The sequence below is a fragment of the Eleginops maclovinus genome, chromosome 20 (assembly GCF_036324505.1).
Source record: "Eleginops maclovinus isolate JMC-PN-2008 ecotype Puerto Natales chromosome 20, JC_Emac_rtc_rv5, whole genome shotgun sequence".
NCBI classification, from domain to species: Eukaryota; Metazoa; Chordata; class Actinopteri; order Perciformes; family Eleginopidae; genus Eleginops; species Eleginops maclovinus.
Window position 1 is genome coordinate 29622343 of NC_086368.1, and position 17047 is coordinate 29639389.

General features: G+C 43.3%; 1 protein-coding gene across 2 annotated transcripts in view; it reads left to right on the top strand.

Annotated features, from left to right (window-relative positions):
- The window catches only part of mtss1 (MTSS I-BAR domain containing 1), a 48548-nt gene that overhangs the window by 2510 nt on the left and 28991 nt on the right, over window positions 1-17047 (top strand). For both annotated transcript variants that reach the window (XM_063911026.1, XM_063911027.1), the window contains exon 2: window positions 16412-16473. In XM_063911026.1, coding sequence (XP_063767096.1) covers window positions 16412-16473 — 62 coding nt within the window. The remainder of the gene's footprint in view (window positions 1-16411; window positions 16474-17047) is intronic.

Below are 17047 nucleotides of genomic sequence, written 5' to 3' on the forward strand. Positions count from 1 at the left end.
CAGTGGATTACATAGCAACAGGGAGCTAGATTTTAAACCTAGTCCACCGTTGCACAAAACATCCTGTGTTTATTCTGAATGAATTTAATCTGCTTTTAAAAGTCACAAACTCCAGACGCTGTCCCAGCAGCACCGAGCAGTTCTAACTTTACCCTTGAATGTAAATCCCTGCATTTCTTTACTCAACATTTGCACTTTCTGTAAACACAAAAGCCATGTTTGTACGTCTTCCTGTCATCACGACTCTCACAACCTCACTCTTGTCGATCCGTAAAGTGCCGTAAAGCTTAAACACGATGCTTTAAATCGAGGTGCATTTGAAACTAAAGAGTCCCAAAGCTTGAGATGGGCCTACTCATGAGATCCAGGTTATTATTGTCTGTATTTAGAGAGACTGCAGCCATGCTGATTGGGTAATGAATGAGCAGAGGTTGGAGCTGGAAGTGGGCCATCAGAGCTGGATGGATGGTGGGGGGAGTTTACCAGCTGTTTGCTCTTTGATGTTTGTTAAGCAGGCTGCCCTTTGCTGCCTGTCTGCCTGCCTGTCTGTCTTGTCTGTCCATCCGTCTGCCCGCCCGCCCTCAAGTTATTCTAAAAACAATGATCAAATGGTCCCTCACAGCTGAAATTCTTCAATAAACACCTCTAAGGGATTGCAGATGAATCAATAATGAAGACAGTTCGGTTGAACTGTTATCAGCTTTCTATCGGATCGTGAAAACATCAATATCTGTGTCTGACTCAGAAATCCTTCATCGGTCACGTGGAGTGCTTATTGACCCGTACTCTGTGACCTGCAGTCACTGCGTTAATGTCAAGAAAACAGGAAATAGATGCGTCTGACCCTCTGTGGGATTTCTACCTTCCACACGGTGTCAAAATCAACTGTCTATAAACTGTCAGTGCATGTCCTCGTGCAAAACCCCCCAAAAGGTCCATAAATCGACCAACCACGGTGTTGAGTCTGGTGAACAGAATGTTAGTCCTGCATTAAGTTCGTTAAGGTTTGCATCTCATTTGAGTTCACTTAATCATCCGACTTTAACCTCAGAACTCCTTCAGATTAAGTCAGATTCCTTTACACGACTTACAGCAGTTTCAATCCACGTTTCTCTTCCTTTGTGGGAGCATTTATAAATTGAAGGGAGAATACCCCACAGTTTTCTTAAAGCTTGGCTAAGTGACATTGCAGAAGCTAGCTATTGTGAGCTAACATTTAAAAAGATCCAGCCCAGTGTTTCCTAAATATTCACCAATGAATGTGGCTAGCAGCATAAGCTAAAAATCCCTAAATTTATGGAAAAGTCGCGACATTTTCACACCTTTTTCTCCTTTTGGTCAGAGAATCTATAAATGGATTGCTGTTTAAATGAAAAAGTAAGTTAAAGCCCCACCCAGCTTTACATCAGTCAATCAGTGTGTCCGTGTTTGAGGCTCGCAGTTCTGTGGAAGTTATTGCAACGCATCAAACGACAGATGATGATTCAGCTGTGGAAATGTAAACGAGGATTGTGAAGTAGCAGATCTTAAAGTGACTCACTGATTTTGCAAGTTTCTGATTGAGTTCTTCCCCCTCCTGCAACACATTTTTTTTTTGGCTTAAATCTCGTGGAGTTTTTCAGGAAGTCGTTAGACATCAGATTTCTCCGTTAGATGATGAGGATGATTCTGGGTATAAACACGAGGCAGCTGTGGTTTTTGTTCTCCAGGCGTAACGTGAGGGAACTCGCAGCACACATGAGTCACTCGGTCAGATAACAGGGAACTGGGAGCTGGGATGGTGGTGGATTGTGTTTGAATCAGAGCTTGTTGCGTCCTGGTGTCTTACCAACGTGGCACGACACCAACGAGGGCACTCCTTCCATCTGGCACACACACACACACACACTGAAGTCATGGCTTATTTAGTGGAGAGCTGCTGATTAGATAAAGCTCTCCTTAGGGCATCATAACCCGCCTGTGAAGAGCGCAGTCAGGAGGAACAGGGCTTGTGTTGATATTAAGAACATCTCTTATCATTACATAACATTTAGCTGACACTCTCATCCAAAGCCACTTGGAATAAGTGCGATAAACCGTGAAAATACAAACTGAAAACGACCACAATCCAGACCATTGAACCTAATTATCCTAAGTACTACAACTTCTTTTAGGTTTATTGGCCAAGGTGTTTCAGTCTCTGGTGGATATTAATGGGTAGTCCAGTTGAGTTGACTAAGATGATGTACTGTGGATGTAACAGCTCAGCAAGTAAAGAAGGAGCTAGAACTCGTCTGGTAGAAACTAGTACCATCTTTACTGTGATACAGCGTTACAAATAAACAGTGTTAAGATACCCAGAAACATCAGACGATATCTAGACTCCATATCCAGGGTTTTTCTAGCTAAATATAGCATGAGGGCAATCCTGTGGCGCTGATCGTCAATATACGATATCACGAGAACAACACCCCGTGTTCAGGAGGGCGGCAGTAAACAACAACACAACAATGTGACGGCTGAGCTCCGTAAAAAACTGATCTTTACGGTCAAATATTATATCTGCATTGAGGTTTAAACACAGGCTAGCTAATAAAAAATAATGCCATTGACTGCAGCGTGACCTCAGACTCATCACTGTCTTCATTCATCTTCTGTCTCATGGAGAGTGCTACAGGAACACGTCCTCAAACCGTGAAACGAGTCAGGACTTTCAGGGACATTTGGTGCCTCTAATTCAGACACTTCCCCTCACTACACCGTCATGTCCTACACCTGTGCATTGTGGGAATTTTAACCCAGTTGTCCAGCAGTGGCTCAGTCAGTAGGGGCTTGGACCGGGAATCGTAGGGTCGCCGGTTCAAGTCCCCGAACAGACTTGAAATATGGAAAGTGGACTGCTACTTGGAGAGGTCCCAGTTCACCTCAAGGCACCGGACACCTCCAATCCCCCCTCCCCATTGCTCCCCGGGCGCTGCACGATAGCTGCCCACTGCTCCTAGTACTAGGATGGGTTAAATGCAGAGGACACATTTCACTGTGTGTGCTCTGCTGTGTGTGTGTGTGTGACTAATAAAGAGGCTTCATCCTCCGATTCTATCCAACCCTGCAGTGTCGCCTCAAAGCTGCTGTGTCCTAGCTAGCAATGATTGTGCTACCGAATCATGCTCAATTTAACCCCCCAAAAAAGTCAATGGTAGCTTCTTTACAATGCAAGTCTAGTGGTACGCTGGTAATATACGTAAGACAACGTGTGCAGTTTTTATTTGTGCAGTGCCGTGTTCACCGGAGTGACTGTGACTCTGATTGGTTGTTGGACTTCCCACATGAGCGCATCATCCAGGGACTGCATTTTGCCATACTTCGCATTAAGGATGCACATAAATATGCAAATTGAGATACAGCATGAGTCCATTTATCAAGACGCGTCATGCACCACGAACATGCCGACAGCGCAGAGGTAAAACCTGCACAGAGTGTGTTCTCTCCAGGAAAACTGCAGAGGAGGGAATGACCTTTCAGATAGTGCTGTAGAGAGACAGACGGGTCATTGATTAGTGTCTCAGCGACATCAGGAGGACGTTAGGAGACATCGACCTCCCTCACTCTGTCCTGACATCGCTCTTTCACCCTCGTGTCTTCCTCTTCCTCCTCCTCCTCCTCCTCCTCCTCCTCCTCTTCCTCACGTTTGTCCTGTAATAACCTCCTGATAAATTCGCTGCTCACGAGATGTTTCAGTCTCTCATTTATTCTCCTCGTTAACTTCTAAGGGAAATATCCCTCTGAACAACCGTTGACTTTCCTTCCTTCTGTGTGTGTGTGTGTGTGTGTGTGTGTGTGTGTGTGTGTGTGTGTGTGTGTGTGTGTGTGTGTGTGTGTGTGTGTGTGTGTGTGTGTGTGTGTGTGTGTGTGTGTGTGTGTGTGTGTGTGTGTGTGTGTGTGTGTGTGTGTGTGTGTGTGTGTGTGTGTGTGTGTGTGTGTGTGTGTGTGTGTGTGTGTGTGTGAGGTTGTGTGTGTGTTACCGTCCTTTACTGTGCACTGAAGGTTAAGTGATAATGAGACAACACTTGTGTGTGTGTGTGTGTGTGTGTGTGTGTGTGTGTGGAATAACAAACAGCTTTCAACACTAAGATACAGCCGTGTTCAATTTACCCACACACACACACACACACACACACACACACACACACACACACACACACACACACACACGTAAACAATACTTATAACTGCATTGCTGTGTTTTATCACCAGTTGTGTGTGTGTGTGTGTGTGTGTGTGTGTGTGTGTGTGTGTGTGTGTGTGTGTGTGTGTGTGTGTGTGTGTGTGTGTGTGTGTGTGTGTGTGTGTGTGTGTGTGTGTGTGTGTGTGTGTGTGTGTGTGTGTGTGTGTGTGTGTGTGTGTGTGTGTGTGTGTGTGTGTGTGGAGAGTAAAGCACAGGCGTTTCCCTTCCACAAAACTGGGCACCATTACACACACACGCACACACACACACGCACACACACACACACACGCACACAGGCCATAATGTGATGCGTTCAAGGCTTAGTCATGTCAACGATATACTTCATAGTTCCTTGTTTGTGTGTGTGTGTGTGTGTGTGTGTGTGTGTGTGTGTGTGTGTGTGTGTGTGTGTGTGTGTGTGTGTGTGTGTGTGTGTGTGTGTGTGTGTGTGTGTGTGTGTGTGTGTTTAATTGCAGGGAAGTCTCAGCACTTACAGGGAAATAGGCCGCCTCAGGTGATTGAAGGCATGAACAGACAAACACACACTTCTTAATGTGGCACACTTTGCTGCAAAAGTGACACACACGCACACACATTGTACCAACACACACACACACATGGACACAGGGTGTGTGTGATTGTGGTGGTTGTTGGCTGACAGGGAGGAGGGAGGAAAGGAAGCTAGGAGATAGGTCAGTCATTCGGAACTGGAGTTACCCCTCAAAAACAACACACAGAATGATGGGTTGGTTATGGTTCAGTTAAGATAGTAATATGTTGACTTTCCTGACGATTAATATCTAGGAACGACCAGGGAATATTTGAATCAGACTCAGGTTTATAGTCCAAGAAAGTACGTTTGTCTCGGTAAAGACAATATCAAGCAAGGGTTGAAAAAGTCTAGAAAAAGTAAAATGATGTCATTTTTGTGAAAAAGGTGAATTATTTCTGTTTAATATGGAAAGACTACATGTATGTTATCAGTTTGGTATATCATCGTGCATTCTTACTTATTTCTTTATGTTTGAGCATTTGATATTGTGTAAATCCAACATCTTCCGACCATATGTTCATTTCTATTCATTGCTTCGGTCTGGCACAATGCCTTGATAACATGCGTCTGGTTTAACAGTTTGGTGTTAGACTGGATTAATAATATAGATCCTTTGTAATTTACCTTTGATTGAATCATGGAGGTTTTCACTTCTTATTTGCGTGCAGTATCATCGTTATCTTAAATATGTCTGATGATTATAAAGCACGTTATGTTTCAGATAGAAGGCTGTATCAACCCTCACTGAGAGGTTTCATCGAGTAACCTCGGGCTGCTGACGTGGCGCTCCTCTGCAGACGTCAATACCCAATAACCCTTAAAGAGCAGTCGGAGATGGATGCGTATTTTCCAATCAGACGGATGCATGTTGAGTCTAGAAAACACTATGACCTTGGAGAGTGGAACGTTTGTACGTAAGGCGGAGGGATTTGAACGTGAGTGAACAGGTCGAGAGATGGAGGTGTGGATCTATCACCCCACCACTCCACAGGCCCCTCGTTGTAAAGACTAAGGGGTTTTCTGTCTGTTATTAAAGGGTTATAAAGGGGGTTTCAGCTTTTAGAGGCACGTTTCTCCAGGGGCAGTTCTTTGGAGAGGAAATTGAATGAATTAATCATAAGTCACTCATGCTTTGTTCACTTTATAGGACTCATAGTGTCGCTGGGTTTAGTAGATGCTGCTGATTGACTGTAGTTTGTTAGACTTGAACATTTTGGTGAAGTGTTCTGGAAGTCTTCTTCTCGGACCCTCCTACATCATCTACGTCTCTTCATTATGTTGTTTATTCTGTATCGCGACATCTACTCTACATCCATCCTTCCATCTCCCCCCAAAATGAATAGTCTGTAAACAACTCTTTATCGAAACTCCGATGCATGACCAGCGAGAGAGCGAGAGACACGACTGGAAACAAAGCAGATACACAAATGGTATGCAAAGACACAGAAATAGACAAAAAGTCACATGGAGATCAGCTGCCATTTACTTCCTCTTCTGCACTCCAACAGGAACACATGGCAAGAGGCAAATGAGAGGGAAATGTATGTTACTGCAGGTCAAAAAAGAGAGCCGGATTTGGGCAAAAACTAGAAGAAAAACCATGTGCCAAAGTGAGGAGTGATTTCAACTTCATGAGAAAACAAACCATCCCAGAAACGCATTCATTCATGATGTGTTTCTGAACGTGTTACCTGTCGAAGGGGCTTAGGATGCCATGAAAAGCAGTTTAAAATCAATTCCCAGTTTGTTGAGGCGTCAGATGTGGGGTCTGTTTGGTCTACGTACACTTTGATAATTAGTTAATTGGACTAAATCCAAAATGGCAATCCTGTACTCCATGAACTCATCCTGATGACTAAGATTTATTCAGTCCTTTTTTTAAAGCAATTTTCCTACTGAGTAATTTCCAAGAAACAGAAAATGACTTCTCTGGATCCAAACAGAGGTTTGAACATGCTCCTCTGTCCATTATCAACACATAATCGATCAGTTTTAGACGTATTATAGTCGAGGACAGTCCTCATGGAGACACAAACCTGATGTCCAGCCACTTCAGGAGAGAGTCAGAGGGAGACTTGAGCTCTTTAAATCCTTCATTTCTTTACTCTAACAACAGGATTTCAGTCTGGAAATCAAGAGCGGAGAGACGACTTTCTGCCGCTGAAATAACTCTGTGATCTAAAGAAAAGAAGGCAGTCCGTATCAGCTCTTACACCATCATTTTACAACGCATCAAATGGCAGTGATCCAGCTTTCGATATTAAAGAAGTACAAGCCGGTGATTTATGCAACAGCGATAAGAGGAATTGAAAGTCCTCCTGTGTTTGTGGTCACTGGTTAACTCACAGAGGAAGGACTCTACGGAACAACCATTAACCTGATGTGGACACACCCAGCTGTCTGCTTTCCTTCTTAAATCAACCAGTGTAACTCAAACGCAGCGTTAAGCAAACCATCAACCTGCTGTTTGAACAGTCTCGCCCTCTCTCGCCCTCTCTCGCCCTCTCTGTTGCTTTAATATGGCGACACTTTGTCTGAAACATAATTGCCAGGACAGCGGACAAAAAGTTTGGTGTGATTTTAGGCTACGTGGTCCTTTCATACTGAGCCTTGTGCAGGAATTTAACCATATTCTACTTTAAAGAGTCCTCTCCTGCTGATGTTCAGGTGTATATCAGTATGTAGAGTCTCTACTTTAAAGAGTCCTCTCCTGCTGATGTTCAGGTGTATATCAGTATGTAGTGTCTCTACTTTAAAGAGTCCTCTCCTGCTGATGTTCAGGTGTATATCAGTATGTAGAGTCTCTACTTTAAAGAGTCCTCTCCTGCTGATGTTCAGGTGTGTATCAGTATGTAGTGTCTCTACTTTAAAGAGTCCTCTCCTGCTGATGTTCGGGTGTATATCAGTATGTAGAGTCTCTACTTTAAAGAGTCCTCTCCTGCTGATGTTCAGGTGTATATCAGTATGTAGTGTCTCTACTTTAAAGAGTCCTCTCCTGCTGATGTTCGGGTGTATATCAGTATGTAGTGTCTCTACTTTAAAGAGTCCTCTCCTGCTGATGTTCAGGTGTATATCAGTATGTAGTGTCTCTACTTTAAAGAGTCCTCTCCTGCTGATGTTCAGGTGTATATCAGTATGTAGTGTCTCTACTTTAAAGAGTCCTCTCCTGCTGATGTTCAGGTGTATATCAGTATGTAGAGTCTCTACTTTAAAGAGTCCTCTCCTGCTGATGTTCAGGTGTATATCAGTATGTAGAGTCTCTACTTTAAAGAGTCCTCTCCTGCTGATGTTCAGGTGTATATCAGTATGTAGTGTCTCTACTTTAAAGAGTCCTCTCCTGCTGATGTTCAGGTGTATATCAGTATGTAGAGTCTCTACTTTAAAGAGTCCTCTCCTGCTGATGTTCAGGTGTATATCAGTATGTAGCGTCTCTACTTTAAAGAGTCCTCTTTATTAAAGGAAGGTAAACCAAAAGTGACAGTAATAACAATCCTCTGCAGCGTGTCATCGTCAGGTTTCTCTCTCAAACTGGTTTCAGAAGAATTTGCACCGTCACACACTTTGGACGAATGCTTTCTCCGCTGTGTGACACGATTTATTGAGGGTCAGTTATAATATCCATCATAATACTTCACACGTCCGTAAATCTCCTGCTACGAGACGATCGAGCTAAAATGATATGTGGTTGATATAACAGTTTACAGAAAGACACAACAAAGCAGAATCACTGTTTCCAATGAAGGAGTGAACATTTAAACAGCAGCTTGGCATTATCTGTTAAAGATGCAGACGAGTTTTGGGGGAATTAAAGGTTTCTGCTGATTTAATTGGATGAGGGTGTCTTCTTTTCCTGATGGGTGAAGGAGCTGATCTGAACTTCCTGTCTGTAGGGAAGTCACAGCTCTCAGAATGCATACCAATACCAGTGATAAATACAATCTGCTTTTCCTGCGACTGGATATTTAGTAGGTAGTTAAACAGGTTTTAGTTTCCTGTCTGATCTTTATCTATTCATACAGCTTTTAATTAAATCCAATCAGCTGTAGCTATTTGTTCAAGACTTCATTTCAACACCTTGTGAAGACGCTCAAAATTATATTTGCGAAATACAAATTTTGACTTATTAGAGCATCAATTTGATCCTTATAGTCTATGGAAGCTCGCTCCGTTACCCTTAGCCATTAGCTTCATTATTTAGCCAATCACAACTGTGCTGCTAAGTAGCTTAGCCACTGACTTCGATGATTGACGATTTCATCAAAGGTTTGTCGTTAACAATTTACCAATACTGGAGGCGTCCCATAGTCATCCCCTGTTTTCAATCAAGGTTTCAACACATCATGAAGACGCTCGAAATGAAGTTTACAAAATACTAACTTTTAGCAATTAGAGCTTCAATTGATTCTGTTCAACTTCAATTCAGCTGCGCTGCTAACTAGCTACTGTTAACTAGCGCTGCTCTCGATTTCAACACAGGTGCGTCCCACAGCCAGGCCAAGCCCCCAGGTACCGTTCTTTAGAAAACAAACCAGTACAGCCACATTCTTCCTTATTGGGAAGTAGTTTGAAGTGATGGAGTCGAGCTGAATGGAGGATGTTAAACTCAAATTGTATATCTCTCTCTGAATGTTTCCTGATGATAAAACACTTAAACCGGTTTGGTGGAATCTGTTCTTCCAACCTGTTTCCTCTCCACACTCTCTCTTCTCTTCCTCATTAAAACCCACACTTCTCCAAAACCGTTATCAGATTATGTCCATAACACACACACACACACACACACACACACACACACACACACACACACACACACACACACACACACACACACACACACACACACACACACACACAGCAGTGTGCATGCATTGTAATAGTAAAATTCCCATCCAGAGTCGATTTTTATCAAACAGTTATTGATTTATCTTCCAATTATTTTCTAGATTAATTGGACAATATCCCAGGTCCTTAAAATCCAAGGTGAGGTCTTTAAACGTCTTGTTCTGTCAGCAAAAAACCCAATGATAATCACTTTAATGGGATGTAAAATGGAGAAACGCCGGACATCTCGGCCTCAAACAGCGTTTTCTGCCACGCATTAAAAGGTACTCTGAAAGCTGCAGCGATATCAGAAAGGATCTTAAAGACACATGCATGTGGTTATGTTTCTGGGTGAGTACAGGGGGCCTCTTTCTCTGTGAGTCACCGTAGAAAGCTAACAAACCTTTCTCCTGGTAATTAAACATAGCCATATTATTTGTCACATATAACTGGATATTTCAAGTATTCTTTGACATGAATCTGCTATTTTCTTCCGGTTGTTTTCAGCCGTTTCTCCAGAGTCAGTTCTGTTCTCTGCAGTATTATCAGTCTCCCTTTGCATGTGGTTGAGGGCCGTTACGCTGCAGTGTTCCTGCCTTGAAAACATCCTTTTGGTACTTTTAGTGACATGATTAGCACATCGTTAGCAACCTTTCACTCATTATGCATTATAGAGCTGAATTGAACTACTACTGTGCCTCTAAAACATGGAGATTCATTGCTTTTATCTGCTTTAAATAACAGTCTTTGTTTTGGTTTTGGACTGACGTTTAAAGAATGGACAACTTGGGACAAACATTTTTCACAATTTCCTTGACATTTTACAAACAGTTCACTAATACATCCTTAGTTGCAGTCCTAAAATGTTAGCCTATCTTTAGGTTTGTATCTTGGTCCTGATGTCGGGACAGCATAAAGTCTACACATCTTCCGGAGCAAACTGAAAAACCCACCTGTTTCTCTTAGCCTTGACAAGAAAGCAGCAATTAGGAGCTTAACTTTTATTGGTCCTGCTTGTTTAAACCGAATCTGTCAGCACTTCTCTTGTTTTGAGTTTGAATCTTTAAAGTTTGTTGGACTTCTTGTCAGTCGCTTTGGATAAAAGCTTCAGCTAAATGTAATACAATGTCTTGACCAGACAGAACCAGCACTTCAACAAGCACTACTTGATTAATTGAGAACATGCTCAGCAGATAAAGTGGGAATGCTTTTTAACCACGGACATGCAAACCTCCCACCTCAGTGTCTGCCTCTCGACTGATTGAATTAATGAATAACATCGTCCGTGCTCCAGCCCAGACTCGTTGTCTGAGCGACTAAATAAGGACTTTCTAGGCTTGGGTCAGTAGGGCAGGATTCTCACTTTCTGAGGTGTCACGCAGTTCCTCCTCAGATCTCTCTCTCCCTTTCTGTCGGTCAGTAGAGCAAGTCCGGATTACAGCGGCAGGATTAGCCTACACACACACAGAGCACAGTAACCGTATACCTGGGCATGCGGTGTGATTAACAAAGCAGGTAGGATAACAGCTCTGGAGATCTTCTATACACGGAGAGCTGCGGCTCTGTGAAGGGTTTACTGTATCAGAGCCAGGAGGACGTTTCCACTAATCTCAGAACCAGAGTTTGAGGAGGGTTGAGTTTATGAAGGGACTGAAATAATAATACCGTGCTGTAGTTCCTTTATAGCCCAACATTAGCCGCCTTTAGCTTAGCGGTGGAGACGTGAAGTCATGTGACCGTGCTGTAGTTCCTTTATAGCCCAACATTAGCCGCCTTTAGCTTAGCGATGGAGAGGTGAAGTCATGTGACCGTGCTGTAGTTCCTTTATAGCCCAACATTAGCCTCCTTTAGCTTAGCGGTGGAGACGTGAAGTCATGTGGCCGTGCTGTAGTTCCTTTATAGCCCAACATTAGCCTCCTTTAGCTTAGCGGTGGAGAGGTGAAGTCATGTGACCGTGCTGTAGTTCCTTTATAGCCCAACATTAGCCTCCTTTAGCTTAGCGGTGGTGAGGTGAAGTCATGTGACCGTGCTGTAGTTCCTTTATAGCCCAACATTAGCCTCCTTTAGCTTAGCGGTGGAGACGTGAAGTCATGTGACCGTGCTGTAGTTCCTTTATAGCCCAACATTAGCCTCCTTTAGCTTAGCGTTCTTCCTAAAATCCACGTCATCACTGCACCACTTTATTCTCCATACCTTTGTCACTCTTTCCTCTTCAGTTTTTAAGAGAGCTTGCAGCTGTTTTGTCGGCAGCTGCCTCACAGAACCCTCAGTCTGTGACCCTTGTGGCCCCCGGGCCCCTGATTTAGCCTCAACTGCGTTTAAAGCTCTCAGTATAAAGCTGCAGTCAATTCTGATACTCTTGTCTGTGGTGGTTTCAGCCCTGCTTGCTGCAATATAAACCCCTCTGCTGGAGTATTTGGTCTGCGAGTGCCTGTGACATTCCTGGCAGTCACAACAAATCCTGACAGAATTTGAGGTTTAGGCGAGAAGTGATGGTGGGAACCAGAAGGCCCTCAGGACTGCAGGCCCTCAAACACAAGCAGAGAAATGTTGTGCTTTTCTTTCTGGAGTGACCTTCAGTGACTTCATTTCATAGATAACCGACTCTACATGGAGGAGCCAGGAGTCTACTGTTGTCGGGGTAGAACTGTTGTGCAATAAATGGCAAGAAATCCCAAATGTTTATGGATTTCTTTTCACTTTTCCACTGAAATAAACAGAGCGCTGCGTTCCCTCTCACTCTGTGCAACAATCCTCTTAATGTAACTCCTCTTAGCATCAAATAAGGCTCTAAACTAACACCCTCTGCTCTGTGCTTTATTACAGAACATACAAATGAAGAAACTAAAAGAAATAATACACAATATTTAACTGTAGCAACCCCTTGGTGTCTGGCTGTTATTGAGGAAGCGGCAGAGGTTTCTATGAGAGATATCTCAGTCGATCGTCTTCATTTAAGAGACACGCCGTTACACCTTATCCACACACACATGCAGAGATGTGATTGGATGCTGCAGGAGATTTACTTCCAATGAGACGCTTTTACACGCATGGATTTTCTGAAAGATTAATACAGTGAAACCCCCCGCTCCCCCCCCCCCCTTCCCTGCATGAGATGAGGTTTTGGAAAGATTAGAGTATATTATAAAACAACGCAAAACGCATCTAGAAATCCACCGTCACGTAACCTTTTATTCTTTCTTTTTAAATGTTCTTCTAGCTTACCCTAAATATGCTTCATCTTGCATTCCACTTTTGAGCTTATTGCTCTTTTCCCCCTTCTCTAAGCCCTTAAATGTTCCAGTCCTCCTGCAGGGATCAGTACAGTTTTGGAAGTGTTTCCCTGTTGGTTGTCCCAGACACTCAGCCGGTCACCTGCAGTATTTCATCCCACCGTGCTAAATCCCTGCAGTCAGTGGAGGGAGGGGGCTAACGGCTTTAGCAGTGTGGAGCTAAGAGGCTAATGGCATGTTGTCAGGGGTTAAATCGGTATTATCCTCTGTGGGGTGGAGCGGTGGAGGACGGACAGGGTGACCGGCGCTCAGGAGGGAGAAAGTGGGACTGGGCCTGTCGTTCCAACAGGGCTTCCCTCCCTGCCTTTATAATCGAGTCACCAGCAGCTGTCGGCCGCAGATGTAACCCAAGGTCAGAGTCTGCAGCTCGGCCTTATGTTACATAATCAATCAGCTGCTGCAACATGCACAGAGAGACTGGAAGAAGCAACAGGAGCACATCTCAGTCTCTGCAGGACGACAATACATCAGATAGAGCTCTCATGATGCTATATTTGTCTATTGCTTTTTTCACGTTTGAAGGACCTTTTGCAGCTGCGGTATGCAAACAAATATCCAGTAAGACACAAATGGAAAATACTTGAACCTCTGCAAAAAGCACTTCACAAAATCTGAGTTACTAAGTGCTTCAGAGACATTTAAGACATCAATCAGTGATGGACAAGTTTTTAGATCGTGTTTGGTAGAAGAACCAATACAGCAAGGGACAAAACACTGCTTTTGAAGTGAAAGTGTTGAACTATGCCAGCTGCTGCTTCAACATGCACAAGGAAACTGTATGAAGCAACAGGAACACATCTCAGTCTCTGCAGGACGATAATACATCCAATAAATCAGAAGAGGAGATAAGATGTCGTAATGCAAGAATGTCATTTGTCCATTGACTCGTTAATGTTTTGAAGGACATGGTGGGTTATAACCGGTTGCAGCTGCGATATGTTAACAAAAACAGAGTAAGAAACAGCAGGAAAGTTCTTATATCTCTGTGAACGTCAGTAAAAATCATTGTTTATAGAGCAATCTTTACACATGTGAGCTATAAAGTGCTCCACGGAAGATATTTAAGACGTCGATAAATCAGTGATTGACAAGTTTTTGGATGGTTTTTAGTAGGAGTACCAATACAGCAAGGGAACAATACTCCCATTCAAGTAAAAGTTGAACTATATGTTCCATAATCAATCAGCTGCAACAACATGCACAGAGACACGGTCAGGGACAACAGGAACACATCTGGATTTCTGCAGGATTACATTAAAGATCTTTATTTAAGGAGGACTTTCAGCATCCGATAAATCAAAAAGGAATGCAAATACTTCATCTGTCCGAAGCCGTTTGGTCTTCAAAGATGTGCTGTATTTTAAAAGCTGTATCAATCGTTATATTATCCATTAAGAATGAAATGTAAGAAAGGCTCACCGAGTAGAGGGATCGATATCACGGATCACAAGCTTTAGACAAAGTACAGACATGTCAGCAAAGTGAAAAGAGAGTGTGTGAGTGTCCATCAATTACTGATAATGTAAGAACGTGAGGAGGTTAACAGCGTAATTGACAATTGGATTCATCGATAAAATGCTAAATATTATCGATTGAAATTCTAATTAAGCACTTATGTAATTTAACAAGCAAAACTCCTGCTGATAATTCAATCCAGCTTCTCAACTGTTACGATTTTGGGTCTTTTTAAACGTCTGAATTCAAAGTCTGCTTGGGAGAATAAACCCCTCCCACGTGGAGTCTGACCCAGATTCGATGCTGTTTGGTGTTAAAAACTGAGCTCTGAGGAGAGGCTGCCGCTTCACGGAGAATCAGTCTCAGCGGCGTGACATCGGCTGGCTTTCATTTCACCCCGGCGCTCAACGATCCTCATGAGAAACCCAGAGAGGCAGTCAGCTGTTCCTCTGACCCTCAGGGACAATTAAAGGTGCCATAGAATGGAAAACTGTATTCACCTTGGCAGAGTTGAATAAGGAGAGTTCGGGACATTGAGCTGACATACCCTGAACCTCAAACACCATTGTTCCCTCCTTCACGTGCAAATCATGAATATGCATATCACAGCGGTGAAACGGGAGAATTACAACAGTCCCTGTGTGTGACGTCACACACGGTAGTCCAGCCCCAACATCTGCATGCACCAGCTGCTGGAACACTGACGCTAACACTCACCACTCCGTAACGCTGCTCTCCAATCTCCGACCAACCGGCTGTTCTTCAGATTCCTCGGTTTCCTCCTCCGATAAAGACTCAGACTGTGAGGTTGGATGCCAATAGCCTCCATGGTTCATCTCTCACAGTTTTGCGAACTTCACTTACTTCTGTGGGCTCTGAGGCAGCCATGGATTGCTCCTTGTAAACCAGCCAATCAGAGCAGAGCTCGTCATAATTATTTAAATGAGCCCCAAATAAAACAATTCGGCTCGTTTCATTCTAGGATCATATCATAGGTTATAAATTAGTCTGTAAAACCACATCTGGACATTTTGTAGAACAACCATAGTTACATACCTTCTTTGTAGACATCAGAGAACCATTTAAAATACCAGACAGATGCTTTCTGTGGGACCTTTAAACACTGAGGACACAGGAAGTGTCTCTACTTTAAAGAGTCCTCTCCTGCTGATGTTCAGGTGTATATCAGTATGTAGAGTCTCTACTTTAAAGAGTCCTCTCCTGCTGATGTTCAGGTGTATATCAGTATGTAGAGTCTCTACTTTAAAGAGTCCTCTCCTGCTGATGTTCAGGTGTATATCAGTATGTAGCGTCTCTACTTTAAAGAGTCCTCTCCTGCTGATGTTCAGGTGTATATCAGTATGTAGAGTCTCTACTTTAAAGAGTCCTCTCCTGCTGATGTTCAGGTGTATATCAGTATGTAGAGTCTCTACTTTAAAGAGTCCTCTCCTGCTGATGTTCAGGTGTATATCAGTATGTAGAGTCTCTACTTTAAAGAGTCCTCTCCTGCTGATGTTCAGGTGTATATCAGTATGTAGCGTCTCTACTTTAAAGAGTCCTCTCCTGCTGATGTTCAGGTGTATATCAGTATGTAGTGTCTCTACTTTAAAGAGTCCTCTCCTGCTGATGTTCAGGTGTATATCAGTATGTAGAGTCTCTACTTTAAAGAGTCCTCTCCTGCTGATGTTCAGGTGTATATCAGTATGTAGTGTCTCTACTTTAAAGAGTCCTCTCCTGCTGATGTTCAGGTGTATATCAGTATGTAGAGTCTCTACTTTAAAGAGTCCTCTCCTGCTGATGTTCAGGTGTATATCAGTATGTAGTGTCTCTACTTTAAAGAGTCCTCTCCTGCTGATGTTCAGGTGTATATCAGTATGTAGTGTCTCTACTTTAAAGAGTCCTCTCCTGCTGATGTTCAGGTGTATATCAGTATGTAGCGTCTCTACTTTAAAGAGTCCTCTCTTGTGCAAACAGCTGTAATCCCCTAATCCCTCTGTCCCGCTCCCTTAAAGAATAAGCTCTTTAAGATTATTGTCAGTAAAGCGTTGTGTTTTTAACGCCATGATGTTTTTTGTGTTGCTGCAGGCCAGCTATCCAACATGGGAGGACTTTGTAAGCAAAGGAGCCAAACTACAGTCACAGCTCAGGTAAAACGCGCACACACACACACACACACACACACACACACACACACACACACACACACACAGTATATCCTGGTTCTATGTAAACAGATGTTTATTTCGACGTTACGTTACTTATGATTATTCGTTGGGAAGCTTTCCCCCCGACCTGCGCCTCTAGCATTTTACATTATCTTAATATACCCGTCGGTTTGATCCACAGTCACTTTGAGAGCCGGTGTCTTCTCGTTCAGCCTCACTTACGAAGATGCTTTCACATAAAAACCTTTCGGAGTGTTTATAGCCTTCTTAAACCTCTTGGCTCATGGCCCCTGACATGACACACTTTGGTTGTTGTTATAAACTGTATACTGCATGTGAAGGCTGCAAGTGTTCTGACGCTCTCTCGCAAGCACGCACACACACACACACACACACACACACACACACACACACACACACACACACACACACACACACACACACACACACACACACACACACTCTGTATAATAACAGCGTAATGGCTGTATTTCCCAGTAGACCAGTTTACTCTGATAAGCATCTCTCTGCTGCTGCAGCCAGTCGCAGTCTATTA